We start from the raw sequence: 18,169 nt of genomic DNA, 5'->3' as shown, positions 1-18,169 counted from the left end.
ACTTCAAAATCTGCATGCTGGAAGTAATCGGGATGTTGTTATTTTTGAGCTGTATTTATTAGGGTGCATTGGTGTATGCCTACTGTCCTTGTTTGAGAATATTCAGAATGTTCCACCTGTGGCAGTGAATTTACTTCAGAGGTAATAGGAGACTCCTGCAGCAAAGGTAGTTGAAGATAGCTTTTGTGAAAGTTTTAAATTAAATCAATGTGAATAGGTATTTGTACTATATAAAGATGAATACTGCCACTTGTTTTTACAGTGGAAGGTAGGGAAAATCTTCTTTTGCTATGGTTTTAGTAGAATTGTATAACATGAGGATGAGGAAACGGCTTACTGAACTGGATTGTAAACCCAGATGGCCTCTGAATCTGGTCAACATGAACTCACTGTGCTTAGTGGCATAGGTCAGGATAGAGTGCCAGTTGAAATGTTGGGTCTTGAACATCTACGAAGCTGAACAGTTTGTCTGTAACTGAAGAAAGTTGTTACAAAACACAGCTGTTTTCTAAAATAAGCTAAACTGATAAATATGCATTTGTTTTGAATGCTTGTCAAATTTACCTTGGGTTGCCAGGAGAGCTTCCCTGTGAACATAGGATGCTTGTGCTTCTACATGAAAACAAAGAAAAAGTGGAAGGGCATTGTGTTCTTATTTGCTAAATAAATATGACAGTTCACCTGGGTGAAAGTTGCACAAAAGGTGTGGTTTTACAGTTGATCTGTCTGGGGTTTGCTCCTCTGGATGACATGGCTTTTATTTGCTTTCCTTGAGCCTACAGTTCTTAGATAGTCATAAGGTTAGCCAGATCAGGGAGCTTATCCAGTTGAGAACTCATCTATTTTTTTTTTTAATTTCAGTTTTATTTGTTGGCTAGCTAGTTTATAGATGGTACCTTCTGACTGCACAGCCTAGTGGACACTTCTGTTGGGATGAAGAAGGGAGTATGAATGAATGTGCAAGGACAGTAGGGGACAGATGTGCCAGTTCCCAAAGAAGCAGGCACTTAAATATATCTGTGTTATGATTCTGATTGTGAGATGCAGAAGCTGAATTGCTCTTAACTGTGTTAGCGTGACTTAGGTTGGTACACTGCTGAGTGGAGGTGTGGTTATGGTATAATGAGCATACCTGGTAGATCCCCTTTACTTAATGGTATAGTAATAGGCTGTGTTTGCATAAAAATACTGCTTTGTGCGTGTGCACCTACTGAGAGGGCTGTACTGTGTGATTTTGATTGAATACTATACCTAAGCAAGATAGGTGTACTAGTACAGCTTTTAAACTTAGTTCAGGATTAATAATTTTTCTTCTGGAACTGATTATTAAAAAAAAACCTTCTTAGATACTTCTTAATCTTAAGTTTTAGGTGATTTCTTCACATGCACTGTGTGAAATCTTGGCCTGAAAATTAGTAGTAGATAGGTTGCAGTAAAATGTTAGAAATAAATGATCCTTTGTGATTTTTTTCAGTTAAATATAAAGCTAGGATTATGTCCTAATATAGCAGTTAAACCTAGTCGGAAAAAGTAATTCTCTGCAAGACTGTTTTTCTTCTACATCTGTAACAGAACTTGGTAGCTGTTACAAATAAAAAGTTTGTAGTGTTGTGCAGTGGAACTGTGCCAGCAGCACTTAGGCTACACAGTTTTTATTGCAGCCTGAGAGTATACACAGTTAGGTATTCTTCACCTCTTTGAACAGGCTAATTTAATTTTACTGCTGTAAAGGAATACTTTGTTTCTGATCTTTCAGCTTTAACAACTTTTTTAGTAACACAGTTTAGTAAACAGGGGGTTTAGTTTCCTAAAACAGCCTTGTGTTTGCATTTTACAATGAATATGTAGTTGTCATCTCAGATTATGAATCTTTAAAATATTTTGCATAAACTGATTTTAATACAGCACATTTCTTTCAACTATTTCTTTTAGAGTCTTTTTATTGATTGCTTGTCATGGCAACAGGAGGTGGTCCCTTTGAAGAAGGCATGAATGATCAGGACTTGCCTAGCTGGAGCAATGAGAGCCTTGATGACCGGCTGAACAACACGGTATAATTAATTTTATCTTTCAATTGCCATTTTATGCTGGTTGTTAAAATTACCAGGTAGATTCTGATAGTGGCAGGTAACAATGCAAAACCCTAAGCTTTGTCAGTACAGCTTTACAGGTAAGTGTCTGCAAAACAAATAAAAATAATTGAGGTAGAAGTAAGCAAGCAATGAGTGTAATTCAGAGATTGTGAAGTCTAGATGTGTTTATGGGAAGTGTTTTGGGTAAAGAAAGCTAGACACAAAAGCAAAGTTCTAAACAGCTGAAGAGTCTTCAGCAAAGAAGAAAAATACAATTTTAGCTTCATTTGAAATTAATTTAATGCATTGTAGGATGAAATGGGTTTAAAATTTCCTGAAAAGCTATTTTTAATTTATGCAGTGGAAAAAATTATATTTTGTGATGTGATGTTTGCTCTAGAAGACTTAGTGCATATTTTGATATTGCTTTTTATTTTTACATCTAAAATGGAAGCAAACTCTTTTGCTGAATTAAAACATTTACTTTTTATCTATGTGGATAAAAAATGACTTTTTTTCTTCCCTCTCTTTCCCCTTAAGGACTGGGGAAGTCAACAGAAGAAAGCAAACAGATCTTCAGAAAAAAACAAGAAAAAGCTTGGTGGGGAAGCTGAAACAAGGCTTACTAATGATATATCTCCAGAATCCTCACCTGGAATGGGACGACGGAAGACCAGAACTCCTCATAGTTTTCCTCATGCTCGATATGTGACCCAGATGTCTGTTCCAGAGCAGGCTGAACTAGAAAGGCTTAAACAAAGAATAAACTTCAGTGATCTGGATCAGGTTTGTGTGAATACTAGCTCCTGCTATAAATATGACTATAAAATTTATTTAGCTATCTCTTAATAAATTGACAGATGAATAAAGAAAGCTTTCATAAGTGATTAAGGTAAAAAAAAAAAGTTTATAGGCACCATGGGAGCCAAATCAAAATTCTGATTTTGAACTTGAGAAAATTATGGAAAGTTCAGAACCATGGCATTCCTATGCTTAAGAGTATGCTAGCTGTCTTCACTTTCTTCCTCTCAATCAGTAACAAATTCCTGTGTCCTCAAATCAGTATTTCTTACTCATCATACTTGTCTGTCACTTGAAAATATGTTACCTTATTTTGAAAATCTGTTCTTGAAGTGCCAGTTTGTGATTCTGAACATTGTTATCCTTGTGGATTAAGCAGAAGAGTAACATTAAAAACTTCTCCTCAGTAGAGTGTAGAGTATTCATGTATGGCATGAATTCTTGAGCCATAACTGCTTCTTTGGGAATAGGGCACATTCATACTTCCCTCGTCCAAAACAGTGAAAAGTATGAGGGATTAATTCTTTGGTGAAAAGGCATAAATTTGTGCTAACAGTTTCAGAATAGAGGCTTGTTAATATTCACCAGTTTGTTGTTACCTTGTTTGGGTTGTGAAGATTCTTTCAAATGGGAATCATTGCTTTGACTTAGAATATAGAATATAAAGACTGGGCATAACTTCCTTCCCAACTGTATGTTACGGCAACAAGTTGCTATTCAGAAGGTTCTAAAGAAAAGCTGAAGTTACGAGGTATAGTATTCTGCAAGTGAATGTGTTGCTCTTTTATTATTGTTATTCTCTCAAACATACCTGGAGAAGTACAATGCCTTTCACTATAGTGAAGGTGGAGGGCACAGCCAAGGATGAGGAACTAAACTCTGAGGAGCTGCAAAACCCTTTTGCTTTTCAGCTGTCCTGGGAGCGTGGGCTTGCCTTCTGAAAGCTATAGGCAAAAATCACCGGCACTGTCTTTAGCTGGCTTTTGGCTAGTCGGTGACTAATAAGGTAATTTTAAAATCAGTCTAATAATACTGCAGAACTGGTAATCCAAGCAGTGAAACTAATCGGTGTTGAGAACATATTGGAGGAAAAAAATAAAGCAATTGTTCTTGTTTGTTTGTTTATAGAGAAGCATTGGAAGTGATTCTCAAGGCAGGGCAACGGCTGCTAACAACAAACGTCAACTTAATGAAAACAAAAAACCATTCAACTTCCTGTCGCTGCAGATAAACACTAACAAAAGCAAAGATCCTGCCTCAGGTTCCCAAAAAAAGGAAAGTGGGGTATCAGTGCAATGTAAAGAGTTGTTTGGAGCTGCTCTGAGCAAGGATTTCTTGCAAAATCGTCAAGTCTCTGTTCAAGAAGATGGAAGGGGAGAACCAGCTATGGATAGTAGCCAGGTATTTATATAGCCTATAAAGTCTACAGAATATTGACTCTTAGAAAGATTTTAATTACCTTGTTACTTTTCAGTGCATCTTTCTAAATTTCCGAAAAGTATAACTGTTAAATCTTTACTGGAAATACTTATCCTCCCACTGTTCTAAAAGGCAACTTGAAGAATATGTGAAACCAAACTTAATCATGTATTGTTCTTTAGAAATTTGTTTATTGGTAAGAGAAGCAGTATTAATTTTCATCTTAGAGATGGTTCTCTTTTATACAGTTCCAGAAAATAATCTCACAGTTTAATATTTTCATATGTTAATGAGCTCAGTTCTGTTTTAGCCTATGGTGACAAGAAGCCCTGTGCTTCAGCCCTGCAACTTCACGCATGCCTAAATCTATCCTTATAAAAGCTGTTGACTTTTAACCAGTTGCAGAAGTGTGCTTATAGGATTGAAAGTACTAGTATGTCACCCCTTTAATTACTACTTTGCTGTTGCTGTCACCATGTCTTGTGCATTAAATACATTAAAGCTGTAGCTGAATGCATTCAGTAACTTCAGTGTCTTTACAGATTGTGAGCAGACTAGTTCAAATTCGCGACTATATTGCTAAGGCCAGCTCCATGCGGGATGATCTGGTAGAGAAAAATGAAAGATCGGCCAATGTTGAGCGTTTATCACACCTTATAGATCACCTTAAAGAGCAGGAGAAATCCTATCTGAAATTTTTGCAAAAGATGCTTGTAAGTTCGAGAACGTAATATATTTGTTTCTACACTGTAAGCTTTTTTTAGGAGTTGACCATTGATGTTTTGATGGTGCTACTGGGGGTGTTTGTTTTGATATGTAGTACCTTCCATAGTTCATTTTTACTGCCCCCTTATATAGCTTTTGATTTATGCCAATGAAATATTTCAGGCTAGAGAAAATGAGAAGGATGATGTTCGGACTATAGATTCAGCTGTGGGATCTGGTTCTGTAGGTGAGAGCACATCGCTAAACATTGATGTGCAGTCTGAAGCTTCAGATACCACGGTAAGCTGTCTTTTAGTAATTAAGGTGCTAGAAATGGAGACTTTGTTTTTGTTTTGTCGTGATTGTTGTGATAGTGTCATAATCTGCAGTTCAATTAAAAAATAGTAAATCCCCAAACACTCTGTTCAGGAGGTGTTCGTGCATGTGTAGATTGTTTTAATTATTTTTTTTTTTAATATGGGGAAAAAATTAATGATTCTGTCACGACAACAATATTATCTTGATTAGTTTTTAAAAAATCTTTAGTCTTTCTTGAAAGTAAAATGACAGGTTAAATATTTACTTTGGCAGAGCATCAGCTGGTTTGGTGTAGGAAGAAATAGTTTTCTACACAATATTTCATCTATAAGTTTGTTTCTGTTAGTGGGGAAAACTTGCTGGAGTTGGGTTAGGAGAGGGTTAGAAATGAGTATTAGTGGGCCATTGCCCAAACATGTTTCTAGTGATATGATAGAAGTATTGACCTAACACAGAAGTTTGTTTCGTTCTTTTGGAGATGAGCACCTTTTAGAAAATGTGCTCTGAATTTAGTTGAGATACGCAGACAATCTTCCTTTCCATTTATAAAAGCTTTTATATTAATGTGGTAAACAATTCTTGTAGTAGATACAAAAACTTATGTTTTACATCTTCCAATACTACTATACTGAGGAAGAGTACTAGAGAGCTGGTACTCTTTTGGCCAGTTAGTACACTGAATGTTCTACAGATGAGGAGAGTTTACGTGCTTGGAAGTAAAACAGCAGTTAAAACATTAAGAAGTTTTTTTAATAATTTTTAGCTTTGGAAGAACTCTTTCTATCCGTGTGAAGAAATTAAATGATGGACATGGAAGATGTACTTTTAATTTTTAAAATAAACTAATGGAAAAATGCAGAAAAAGACCAGTACAGTTTTTAGGAAGTATGCATGTAAACTTGCATTTTTCTTCATCTTTGCAAAATGGGGTTTAGTTTTATGTTTGGCTTTTCATTTTGCATCTAATTTCTCTGTATATGCAGCTTAAATATACTACATGCAGAATGAATACTTCTAGTCTTATAAGGTTGGTTTGCTATATGGAGCCTTATTGTCACAAAGATTCCTAAGAATGACTAAAAATGTTTTTGCTTTTTAGTAGATTTTATTTGATACTAGTTTTCATTATTCGACAAGGTACAAGTGGGTAGGTTTGTAACTTAAAAATGCATGCTAAGTTGGAGCACATGTTCAAAATCTAACATACTAAACTATTTAATAAAGGAGGTATCTTTTAGTTTGAGCATTCGGCCCTGCATTGAGGACAAACTAGGGAATTCAGCTTCACAGGAACAGGTTACAGACATTGATGTTACAGCAAGCCCTAAAGGGAAAAGTGACAGAGCTGCCCTGAATGACAGGGAAATGTGGCCTTGTAGGATTAATAGCCAAGAACATGGATTGTCTTCAAAAGTACACTTCAAAATATTACTTTAGCCTCAAATGGGGTTTATACATGCTGATTTCCTCCCCCCAGCCCCCGCCTTGTTAACTGCTTCAAATGTATTTGTTACTTACAGTGAATGTTCCCATTTGGCCTGCTTATCTGTATCCAGCTGTCTTTTCATTGAATGAATTTTCTTTGCGTAGAGGTTTTTTTTTTTTTTCTTTAAATAGAGATGTTTGACAACTTTCCCTTCTGAAGTATCAACATTGACAGAGAAAATACTACAACTACATATAACTCTGTACAGCAGGTGTTCTGATTTTATGTAGATGATCTTTCCAATTTTGCTGTTCTCTTTCTGGGAAAATGTATTGTAAATGTGACTTTTGGACACTTGTCATGTTTACACCAATAGTCTGCTAATGCAAATTTAAGCTAATACCATATAGAGAAAATAAATTAGAGAGTAGTAGCCTTAACTTGTTCTGCAAATGTTTTTGTATAGCTGTTTATATAAATATTTGGTTGGAAGGGGGAAGACTAAGGGGCTTGGAGTCTAAAACTTCTTTTGTTATTTGTTACCAGTTTTTCTATGGCTAAGTTCAATTATTTTTTTTCCATGAAATAAAAGGCTTAAATGTTTTGTCAAGCTTATTAGTCTAAATGTAGAACTAAGCTTGAAAAATTTGCTATGTGATTTTAATGAACTCAAGCAAATCTGGTACTTTTAGATAAAGCTTGGATTATTTAGTAGGTGGGCAAGACTGAGACACATCCCCTTTTTCCCTTCCTTCCCTCCATTCCTTCCTGTGTTGATTTCATTGTGTACTCTATTTTGCCTCTACTCTGCTTTTTGTATACAAAGATGAAGGGTTAACAGAAATGATCAGTGCCAGCTGCAGTGCATGTTTTAGTGACACTTTGAGAAGTTTAGAATTCTGGATGTGTTCTCCTTTCTCTGCTGGAAAGTTGAGCATTCCCTGGTACCCAGAACTAGTTAATAAGATGCCTGCTTCTATTCTGACATTTGATGCAGAATTTTTGGACTGAGAGAATTTTGTACTTCAGGAATTCAGCGCTATGTGGAGAGAAGATGATGCTTTTAAGTTAGTAATGTTCTTTTTAAATACTTGTCAACTCCTAACAAAAAGGAGGCAAAATTTTCCATGATTTCATCTGCATAGTGCGATAATTGAACTTCAAACAGGATCAAAATCGTAACTGTAGATGTCTCATTAAAATACTTAATTTGCCGACCACCCTTGAAAAAAAGTTTTGAGGCAAATTTCCAGCTTTTAATTAGGATAGGATGAGGGCAATAACTTAGTTTTACTACATTTTTACTGCTCAACATGCTTTTGTTCCTTCAGATCTATTTTCATGTGTTTGGAAATATAGTATAGGGGGGATTCTGTGCGTGTTTTTATTTTGCAATTGGTTTACCTAAACCTATCTATTTTAGTATCTATGGCATAAATGTTGCATACAAAACTAAACACATTAGAGAAGAATAACTGCCCAAAACATTTTGCTGAAAATTTAGAAATTTTAGGCCAGTAAATCAGTCTAGATCTTGTATTATATGTAGCTCCATGATGCTATGCCTTATCTTGCTTAGTTTACTAGTCTTATAGCTTAATATCCTCTTATATGATTTAAAAGACAGAGGGATGCTTGGGTTAGTCTTTGGGACATGTTAGGGTAGCTGACTGGATTTCTAAAGAAAACTTAACTCCCAGGAGTGGTAACCATGTCTTGGTGGTACAGGCCTCTCCCTGTTGGATGTCTAAAACTTTTAGGCTGAAAAGCACTACCGGAAAGGTGAAGTCGTTTCATTTTCACCTTTATACACTTATCAGGCTGTTTGGTTCTATTAAAGTCTTGCTTGTTTTGACACTTCTGTCCCTAGTACTCAACAAATAAATTGTCATGATTATGGTAATGTTATTCCATATCTTGCAGGCCAGGGATCCTCAACAGGAGGCTAAAGAGGAGTTGGAGAACTTGAAGAAGCAGCATGATTTATTGAAAAGGATGCTGCAACAGCAGGAGCAATTGAAGGCTCTTCAAGGAAGACAGGCAGCTCTTCTTGCTTTGCAGCATAAAGCAGAGCAAGCAATTGCTGTCATGGATGATTCTGGTATGTGGAATAATGGTGTCTTTGATAGCATGTTAGCATGCTGATTGAATGATTAAAACTGGGATTGTGGAATACACATTAAAAAGTCTTTTTTTTATAATGCATTTTTTAAAAAATTTACTGCAAGGCTTCTATTTCTGAATAGAGTTGACAGTGTAACATTGTAAAATGATGTGGCATTTAAAAACCACACAGCCGATTTCTGTGGTTTACTTGTAAAATCCTAAGTAGTGTGGGTTTTTCTCCTAAGAATTGGTCTAACGTGTCAGATTAGGAGTCTGCCTCTCATCTCCATCATTGGTACCAGGCCTTTGAAGGAAAGAATTGGAGTGGGGTATACAGAGTCTTCTCTCACTTTCTGCATCCTTCTGGCTATAGGCAATTGGTAGTTTGAGTTTTTGTTTGCTTTTTCATGGGATTTTTTTTTTTTGGTGGCTAGTTGCTTGACAGTTTAATAGCCATTGGTAGACTAATGGTTTATCCAATAAAAGAAAGGAGGAAGTTGCTAAAGCAGTTACATAGGTAAATATGAAACGAGAACTCTGAAATTCTATGGAATGTGAATTGGGGGCATGATTCTGATAATAGAGCACCACCATTATGTTATAACCTTCAGTTTTAAAAGCATTCTTCTAATTGGTGTTCATATATTCCCAACTTTTCAAAAATTATCTCTGGGACAGAGACATCTTTTTGTATCTCCTTAAAGGTTGTCAGCAGAGTTGTTTTCTCAAGAGTTCAATCTTAAAAGGGAGACAGTTGTCCTTGATTTGTGCACTGCTGACATGTGAATTATCTTTTGTTTGTTGGAAACTTGTCCTGCCCTCCACCCCTCCCTAAATCCTGTTCAGTTTTCTTTGGAAATGGAGTACAGTTATGTGTGCAGTCATAGAGAATGATATTTTTGCACTGAGCAAGCTCAGATTTAGCCTGTGTTACTATTCCATGACTCTTCCCCATAAGAGTTGCCATTAGGCTTGAGTAGATGGTATATGGGTGTCCTGGTTTCAGCTGGGATAGAGTTAATTGTCTTCCTAGTAGCTGGTACAGTGCTATGTTTTGAGTTCAGTATGAGAAGAATGTTGATAACACTGACGTTTTCAGTTGTTGCTAAGTAATGTTCAGTCTAAAGTCAAGGATTTTTCAGTTTCTCATCCCCAGCCAGCGAGAAAGCTGGAGGGGCACAAGAAGCTGGCACAGGACAGAACCAGGGCAGCTGACCCAAAGTGTCCAACGGGGTATTCCATACCATGTGACGCCACATCTAGTGTATAAACTGGGGGGAGTGGGGGCGGGGAATCACCATTCGGGGACTAGCTGGGTGTCGATCGGCGGGTGGTGAGCAATTGCACTGCGCATCATTTGTACATTCCAATCCTTTTATTATTGCTGTTGTCATTTTATTAGTGTTATCATTATCATTATTAGTTTCTTCTTTTCTGTTCTATTAAACCATTCTTATCTCAACCCACAAGTTTTACTTCTTTTCCCGATTTTCTCCCCTATGCCGCTGGGTGGGGGGGGGGGAGTGAGCGAGCGGCTGCGTGGTGCTTAGATGCTGGCTGGGGTTAAACCATGACAATGGGATAGCAGTTCTTACTACAGTTAGTTTTTGTATTTAAAATAGCTTAATTTGTGGAAATATAAGCATTGGTTTCTACATTTTACAAAAAGTCTCTCTTTAAGGTTCCTTGCTTTTATGAGCTCCTCTTTCTGCTTTTTCTCCTGTCCTTGATTTGATAGACTATAGGGAAGAAGGTGGGACTGGTTAAGAAAACTCCAGATTTTAGTGTAGGAAGAGAAGCAGAGAAGTTGGTAGGTAGAGACCTTTTAGAAAGCTACCACAGGAGCAAGAGAAGCAAGTGCCTTTGAAAGGTGTTTCCTTGTTTCTTAAATGATTTTCAGTAATTGCTTTTCTGCTATCTGCTCTGCAGCAGTAGACCTGTGATGGAATCTGCTTTCTCTTCTTTCCTCAAATATACAAAACACCATCTTGATGAGGAGTGGGTAGATGAAGTGGGTAGAAAATGGGATTACCTATGATAAATCAGAATTTTTTTTTTTTTAAATTCTTCGGTGGTGTTTTTACTTGTTTCACATTTCCACTTATGTCACTCTTAATAACGGTTTCTTGCTGCTGTTTCTGTTGACTTACTTCAAGATGTGGTATGTGCCAGAACTGTAGGGTAGGAAATGTAAAGATTCAAATTCAACATAGGGCAAAATAAATGTTTTTAAACTTGAAAATAGTAAAACTTTATTGTGCAGGTAACAAAGTCATGATCGATGGGGAAAATAAGTAATATTTGTGCTTGATTTTTCTTATGAAGTGTTGGTTCATATTTGGGGACAAAGAAAGAGTTATTTGGATCTCTCAACTGCCAGTTCTGTGTCTTAGTACTGTTTGAGGTTTCAGGGAGGGGGAAAAAAGCTTTCCTTTTATTGTATTCCTCTCATAAAGCTTTTTGAAGGACAAACCCCCAAGACTCTGTTTGCAGCTGTAAAGATTACAACTTATAGCAAGATGAGAACTTGGTGTCCTGATCATTTATTACTTTAAGGAAGTAAAATTACACGCACTGTTCTTAGTTTGGCTATAATAAGTACTAACAATTTTGTTTCGAACAAGCAAAACGTTTCCATCAACCCTAGACAACTTGGTTCTCTTAATTTTGCTCTGACCTTTTTAGCAAAACACAGAACAGACTTATAAAGTCCTTTGTATGGTTCTTCACAAAGGAACTGTGAGTTTGCTTGTTAGAATTTCCGTAATGAGGTAATTTTTCAAGAGTAAAATTGGTGGGAAGGACACAACATTAAAAATAATTGCTGTATTTTAAAAGTTGCAGTATATTGATGTTCTTGTTAAACCAAACAATTTCATCAAATAGCCTTTATTTCATCACTATGGAAAATATTTACATTTCTCACTCCTTCTGTATGCCAGTTGTAACAGAGACTACAGGTAGTGTTTCAGGAGTAAGCCTTACATCAGAGTTGAATGAAGAATTGAATGACTTAATTCAGCGCTTTCACAACCAACTTCATGATTCTCAGGTCAGTCCTTGGATTGCACTGTATAAGTTTTGCCATTGTCCATTTTTCTTACTCTTTTGAACAGTGCAGTTAAATGTTTGTCTTGCTTATTTTGTGTGCATTTGGTAGTGGAGTAATTAGGGTTCCCCCAAACTTGAAAGCTCAGCATTTTTGTGTTCCTAAGAGTTATTGGCTGACTGATCTATGCTTTCTGTCCCACAGTTTTTCATGAAAGTCCTGAGAAGTAGTTTCTGTATTGCAGTATAATTGTATATTAACTCAGTATATAATTGTGATATCGCGAGAGTTTTCAGTATCAGTTTCCCTTTATAATGTTCTTGGTTCTGGTGTTGAGCCTAGCAAGCCTATAAGAGGGCTTTTTTTTTTTTCTTACAATTTGTTTGGCTTTTTTCATAGTACTCTGAATAAAATGAAATTACTCTTTTTAGACACAATCTGTGCCAGACAATAGAAGGCAAGCAGAAAGTCTTTCACTTACCAGAGAGATTTCACAAAGCAGAAACTCTTCAATGTCCGAACACCTGTCAGATGAGAAGGTGCAGCTTTTTAACAAGATGAGAGTGTTGCAGGGTAAAAAGCAAAAAATGGACAAACTGTTAGGAGAACTTCATACGCTTCGTGACCAGCATCTAAATAACTCCTCTTGTAAGTAAATATAGGCAGAATTGTATCTTTTCAAGAACACAACTTTTTCAGTGTGCATGTTTGTAACATGGTCTTTCAACTTGCAACTGGTTAATGAAATGCAGGTGATAAAGCTATGCTGGGGCAATATTATGTAAATGTTTTTTAATGCTGTATAAATTTCTGGCTTAATGGAGAGCTCTACAAGTAATGATGATGAGTAGCACTTAGGTTTATAACATTATGAAAGTTGACTGATGTGATGATGGGATTTTTTTCTTCAAGGCTTGTCTGTGACACATCTGCCTTGTAGAGTGTACCACATGAACTTGAACTTTTGTATTGTTATCGCAGTACATCTGTATTTATGTACTCGACACTTCAGATGTTAGTAGCTTTATGGCATTATGGGGTTTGCTTGTCCACTGTCAAAAGGCTTTCTCATGCACTAGGCACAGGGACTTCAATCATAGGCCATACCAAAGGAACTTAACTGTCTGAATGGACTAGAGTTTTGGCCTGTTGCTTAGATGGCTTTTTTTTTTTCCTTAAAGTCTTGCTGTGGGCCTACTTGCTGCTCTCGCTTTCTATTTCTAGAAGTATATTTGTATTGGTGAAGTTTGTCCTACAGCTGGAAACTTCTGAGGGGTTATCACAGTGTATTCTGGTTAACGTTAAAAAATGAGGCACTTGAAGCATGGTCCTGGAGAAGGGCATCTAATTTAATAGTTACATTACCATACCCCCACCTTTCTACATGTACTTAATGCATATAATATGAACATATTTAGATATGATTTCATGTAGCTGGAAAAAGCAAACATCAAATCTCAAATCTGTGTTCTACAGCATATGGATAAAAGAGCAAAGGAAAAAAATTGATAGGATTTTTCTTTTTATCATGTTGAAATGTTAAATTTCAAAAAAAGCAATTCAGCCATAAATAAACCCTTGAAAGAACACTTTGGGCGGATTCACAGCATGAAAGCTTCCACTTCTGAAGTTCAATAAAGCTAAAAGGAACTGACTGAAGTCTTGTTTACAAAAGCTACTTATTACTCTATGCCTATTGGCATTGCATGCCATGAAACTTAAGACAAAAGCTTTTGTTCTTCTAAGAAAAGAAGTTATTAACTGCTGGTTTGTGTGTTGGTAATATTTTCTGTAGTTACAATTTAATATAATTCAGTTAAGCGGGTCCCTTTTTGCAAGTTGTTCTTATGAGCTATATTTCTTTTCTGTAGTTTTTCCTGGTTCAGGTTCTCCTCAAAGGAGTATTGATCAAAGAAGTACAACTTCAGCTGCTTCTGGTCCTGCAGGCATAGTGACTGTTGTCAATGGTGAATCAAATAGCCTGGCATCTGCTCCCTATCCTCCTGATTCCCTGGTTTCTCAGAATGAGAGTGAAGAGGATGACAATCTAAATCCAACAGAAAAGCTTCAGTAAAAGTTCTTTAATTTTTTTCATAATGTGCTCTAGTGATTTTGAGTGTTACTTTTTTAGCAAGTTCTGCGTTAAGAAGCCATTTCATATTTTAATCTACTTATTTTAGTATTATAGACCATTTAGTAAATGGTCCAAGACAGTTAAATGAGTTCAGAGCTTCAAGCAGAATGTTCTTACAGCTAGGAAAATGGCAGTAAACTTTTAAGAACTTTAAATTATATATATGCTTTTCAACTCTACATAATTTGATTAATATGACAAAACACATAGCATATTCTTTTTTTCTCCTCAGGAAGCTAAATGAAGTTCGTAAGAGGCTGAATGAGTTACGTGAGTTAGTTCACTACTATGAGCAAACATCTGATATGATGACAGATGCTGTGAATGAAAACACTAAGGAAGAGGAAGAAACAGAAGAATCAGAAAGTGATTCTGAACAAGAGGATCCACAGCCTGTTACAAATATTAGGTTGTCATATTTTTTGTCATCTTGAATCTTTATAGCTAAGTTGTTGTAGGTTTTGTGAAGCAATACATTATTTCAGTCAACCAGAAGTAACTTAATTCTGTGACTACATTAATTTTCCAAAATTTTAAATTTGAAGTAGCTTTCTCATACAGATGATTAATAATAAACTTGTCCTTGGTAATTTATTTATACAGCAAATGTAGATTAGATTGGACATTTAGAAAATCACTGTAAGAGACTTCAAAATCTGTAATTTCTTTGGGTTTAAGCACTGAATTATGTGTATGGAATTCCACTAGAAGGTTAACAGGCCTAGACTAGAGAATTGGAATAAAAACAAACTTCAGTTTAGAGAGGCATTTAGAGCTTTAGTCTAACATGGCAACTGTGTGCATCAAGAATCTTCACTGTGCAGAAATGAATACTAATTTAGCTGTTAATTATATACACCTTTTGTAATATAGACATATACCTTGAAAGCCTCTTGGATTGTTGTAGATCTAGCAGGGATAATTCATAGCTGCTTCTGATTGCTTAAAAAAAAAAATAAATCTATTGGAGAGGTGGGTATTGAGAAATTCCAAATGTCTGGACTGATTTTATATGGGGTTGATTTTTTTTTTTTTTTAAGAATCAGGACACATTCCTATAAAAGCCCGTTAATAAAATGGCTGAAGTAAAATTCCATCGACATCAGTTCTTAAAAGGTTAACATAAGTAATGTATTTTACCCTAGAAACCCTCAAGGAATCAGTAGTTGGAGTGAATTAAATAGCAACTCGAACGTACAGTGTGGTACTAATAACAGAGATGGAAGACATCTTAATACAGACTGTGAAATAAATAACCGATCTGCTGCTAATATAAGGACTCTCAAAATGTCTTCTGCTCTAGGTATGTTCTAAAATTTTGTAATAATTTTAAGTCTTTAGTGCAAATGCTTCTGGTAGCCACACAGAATTTGGGAGAACCTTGTTTGATGAGCAAAATGTTCAAGAGTGTAATCATTAAGCTGATATTTTTCTAATGTCCAGTAATTATAGCGGACTTCAGAATTTCAATAATGTGTCATTGGTACTGTTTTGTTTCCTCCTCTCCCCACCTCCAGACTGTCATAATAGGGAGGGTGAAAAAGACATCGACCTACCCCAAGGTGAAGATGATGAAGTGGAAGAAGATAGAGTTAGTGAAGATTCCATATCTAGTCACAGAAGCAGCCTGGGTGATGCTGCTGGCGATGCTGAGTTTGAGCAGAAGATCAATAGGCTTATAGCTGCAAAACAGAAACTTAGACAATTACAAAACCTTGCTGCTATGGTGCAGGTATTTTATAAATATAAATCTGTGCGCAAAAATGTAGCATTCATTATTTCATGTAATGTATAACTTTTAATAGGGGGAAAAAACTCTGCTTAGTGTAACATTTAAAATGCCCATTTTTAGGCTGGAAAAAAGAGATACTGTTTGATTTTTCTGAAGTCAAAGGTGATACTTCTGAAGTTCAAATCTGGAATTTTTTGGGGGGATGCTAACCTAACAGAATAATAGCCTTAATGCTTAACCTTAGCACTGGATTACAAAATATGAACCAAGAAGTCTAGTATTTTTTTAAATAATATCGATCTATATTTTTAAGCTTATAATGAATATTCATCAGTATTAGTGTTTGAATCCTAGGTTTTGCAACATCATTCAATCAGTGAGGAAAAATTACTTGTTTTCAATTAAAATCTTCAGATGTTGGAACATGTTCAAGTTGGGGTATTTTGGTTTGGGGGCAGTAGTTTTGGGGTTTTGTTTGTTTGTTTAGAATCTTGAGGGCTAGCTATGAATTTGAAAGTATTTTTAATTTAGAATATCTCGTGCTAATTTAATGATGTGTATTAAAAACATATTTTCATGTATCTAATGTCCCTACAGAATGCTCACATTTGAGCACCATCTAATGTAATGTCTGCATATCGAATACACATAGGTGTATCAGAAACGTAAAGGCTTTGTGAGAACTCTAAAATCAATCTCAATTAGAACATATGTTTTACAATAGCAACAGTATAAACACTATATTGTTATTTGAAGATTATACTGCTATCAAAAATTTCTCAGCATCTGGATCAGTCTTGGTTTTTATCATCACTATAGAGATGTTAACTGTACAGTGGTATAAATCAGAATTAGAGATGATACAGCAGCTTCCTTAAGTAACCTAATTAATGGCATATCTTCAATCTTTCCTTTATATTTACAAGGCTTGTATCTGTATGTACTCAGTAATGGTACTGTAGGTCATCATAGCTGTGTCATACTTGGTCACTGATGATGATTTCTCCTGTTCAGCAGGTTCTGTATTAAGAACGATCATGTTGGAAAACAAAAGAAACAGTGGCTACAGCTTTAATATTTTCAATTTAAGTTGAGAACTGAAAATACAAAAATTTTGAAAACAAGAAAAGTGGAATAGAGAACCATGTAGAAAACTGTTTCTAAAATATTTTAGATTCAACTTTGAAGAGTAGTTTTGTTTTTAATTTAAGCTGTTAATAGTAATATTTAACTTCATGACTACAGTAATTAAGTAGTCTTGTTCACCTCAGTCTCCTTCTATTTCTTTTTTCACCTCCCCCTTTGTTTCTTGACATGCCTGTGTGTTTCTATCCACTCAGTTGTAGGCACAAAATACAATTCAAGTGGTTTATGCTTCCAGAATGAGACAAGTTACCTTGCATTTATAGTGGAAGTTTCAATAGTGTGAGCTTTATAACTTTAAATTCTCTCATTAATTTATCTGAGTCATGGTGCCATGAAGATGGTGACTTCTCAGTTTATGATCTGAACTAAAGATAAAGCTAATCAGACTGTTTAATTTTGAAAAATTAGTTTGACAAGCTAAACGTGTTACATTTTGTGTATCAACTTGAAAATAGTTTAACTGCCTTTCTGACATCCTTTCAGGATGATGATCCAGAACCTCAAGCAACAATTGCAAATGCACCTAATATTGGTGACTTGTTTTTGGGTGAGGTGGAAGAGACAAAACAACAACCAAACAATGTCCGAGCTAATACCAACAAATTACAAAAAGATGTAGAACTAAATGAAAAAGCAAGGTATGCCTTTGTCAAAGGATAGTAGAGTCATGTTTTAGGCAACTTCTTGCCAAGTAATATGTGGATAACTTACTTACACAGAGAGAAGTTTTATGAAGCTAAACTTCAGGAGCAGCAACAGGAGCTTAAGCAGTTACAAGAAGAAAGAAGAAAACTGATTGAAATTCAAGAAAAAATACAAGTGTTACAGAAAGCTTGCCCTGACCTTCAAGTAGGTAGAATTTAAGCTGTTGAGCAATGAAACATAACATACCTATAAAAATACTATAAAAATTGGAAAAAAACTTAAAATTGGTAATACTTGTATACTGTAAGCAGCTGGACTTCTAAGCCTGGAGACAAGCTCTGGTTATCTCATCCCATTGTAGGTTCTTGCTCAGTGATTGCTGTATCAAGCTCTAATTTCACTGTAGTTTGTCCTCAGAAGCCCTGATGTAAAGTCTTCAAAGATAGAGAACCTTCTGTCTTATTTTTAGCCTGAAACTTGTCTGTCCATACCTCCTAGTCACTGCATCTTCACTCCTCTTTGTAGTCATTTGCAGGGTCTGTTATTTTGAAACAATATTGTGTCTTGTAAGCATGATCAACATTTTGTTGTACTCAAACTTAACTGCACAGTGCTG

The 18,169-nt window shown here is 35.7% G+C and overlaps 1 protein-coding gene across 19 annotated transcripts in view; it reads left to right on the top strand.

Moving 5' to 3' along the window:
• The window catches only part of PCM1 (pericentriolar material 1), a 45,908-nt gene that overhangs the window by 1,960 nt on the left and 25,779 nt on the right, over nt 1-18,169 (top strand). For 13 of the 19 annotated variants that reach the window (XM_052779916.1, XM_052779929.1, XM_052779923.1 and 10 more), the window contains exons 2-15: nt 1,933-2,051; nt 2,613-2,858; nt 4,002-4,274; nt 4,835-5,005; nt 5,181-5,297; nt 8,665-8,842; nt 11,790-11,899; nt 12,328-12,544; nt 13,768-13,966; nt 14,263-14,439; nt 15,176-15,333; nt 15,548-15,762; nt 17,392-17,546; nt 17,628-17,757. In XM_052779916.1, coding sequence (XP_052635876.1) covers nt 1,956-2,051; nt 2,613-2,858; nt 4,002-4,274; nt 4,835-5,005; nt 5,181-5,297; nt 8,665-8,842; nt 11,790-11,899; nt 12,328-12,544; nt 13,768-13,966; nt 14,263-14,439; nt 15,176-15,333; nt 15,548-15,762; nt 17,392-17,546; nt 17,628-17,757 — 2,442 coding nt within the window. In that variant the 5' untranslated portion in view covers nt 1,933-1,955. Of the gene's footprint in view, nt 1-1,932; nt 2,052-2,612; nt 2,859-4,001; nt 4,275-4,834; nt 5,006-5,180; nt 5,298-5,358; nt 6,729-8,664; nt 8,843-11,789; nt 11,900-12,327; nt 12,545-13,767; nt 13,967-14,262; nt 14,440-15,175; nt 15,334-15,547; nt 15,763-17,391; nt 17,547-17,627; nt 17,758-18,169 lie in introns of those variants that run through there. The other 6 variants (XM_052779933.1, XM_052779932.1, XM_052779924.1 and 3 more) reach the window with 3 other exon arrangements.

The sequence above is a fragment of the Harpia harpyja genome, chromosome 2, assembly GCF_026419915.1.
Source record: "Harpia harpyja isolate bHarHar1 chromosome 2, bHarHar1 primary haplotype, whole genome shotgun sequence".
NCBI lineage: Eukaryota > Metazoa > Chordata > Aves > Accipitriformes > Accipitridae > Harpia > Harpia harpyja.
The sequence above is the reverse complement of the archived record's forward strand: the minus strand, read 5'-3'. Positions and strand labels throughout refer to the sequence as shown.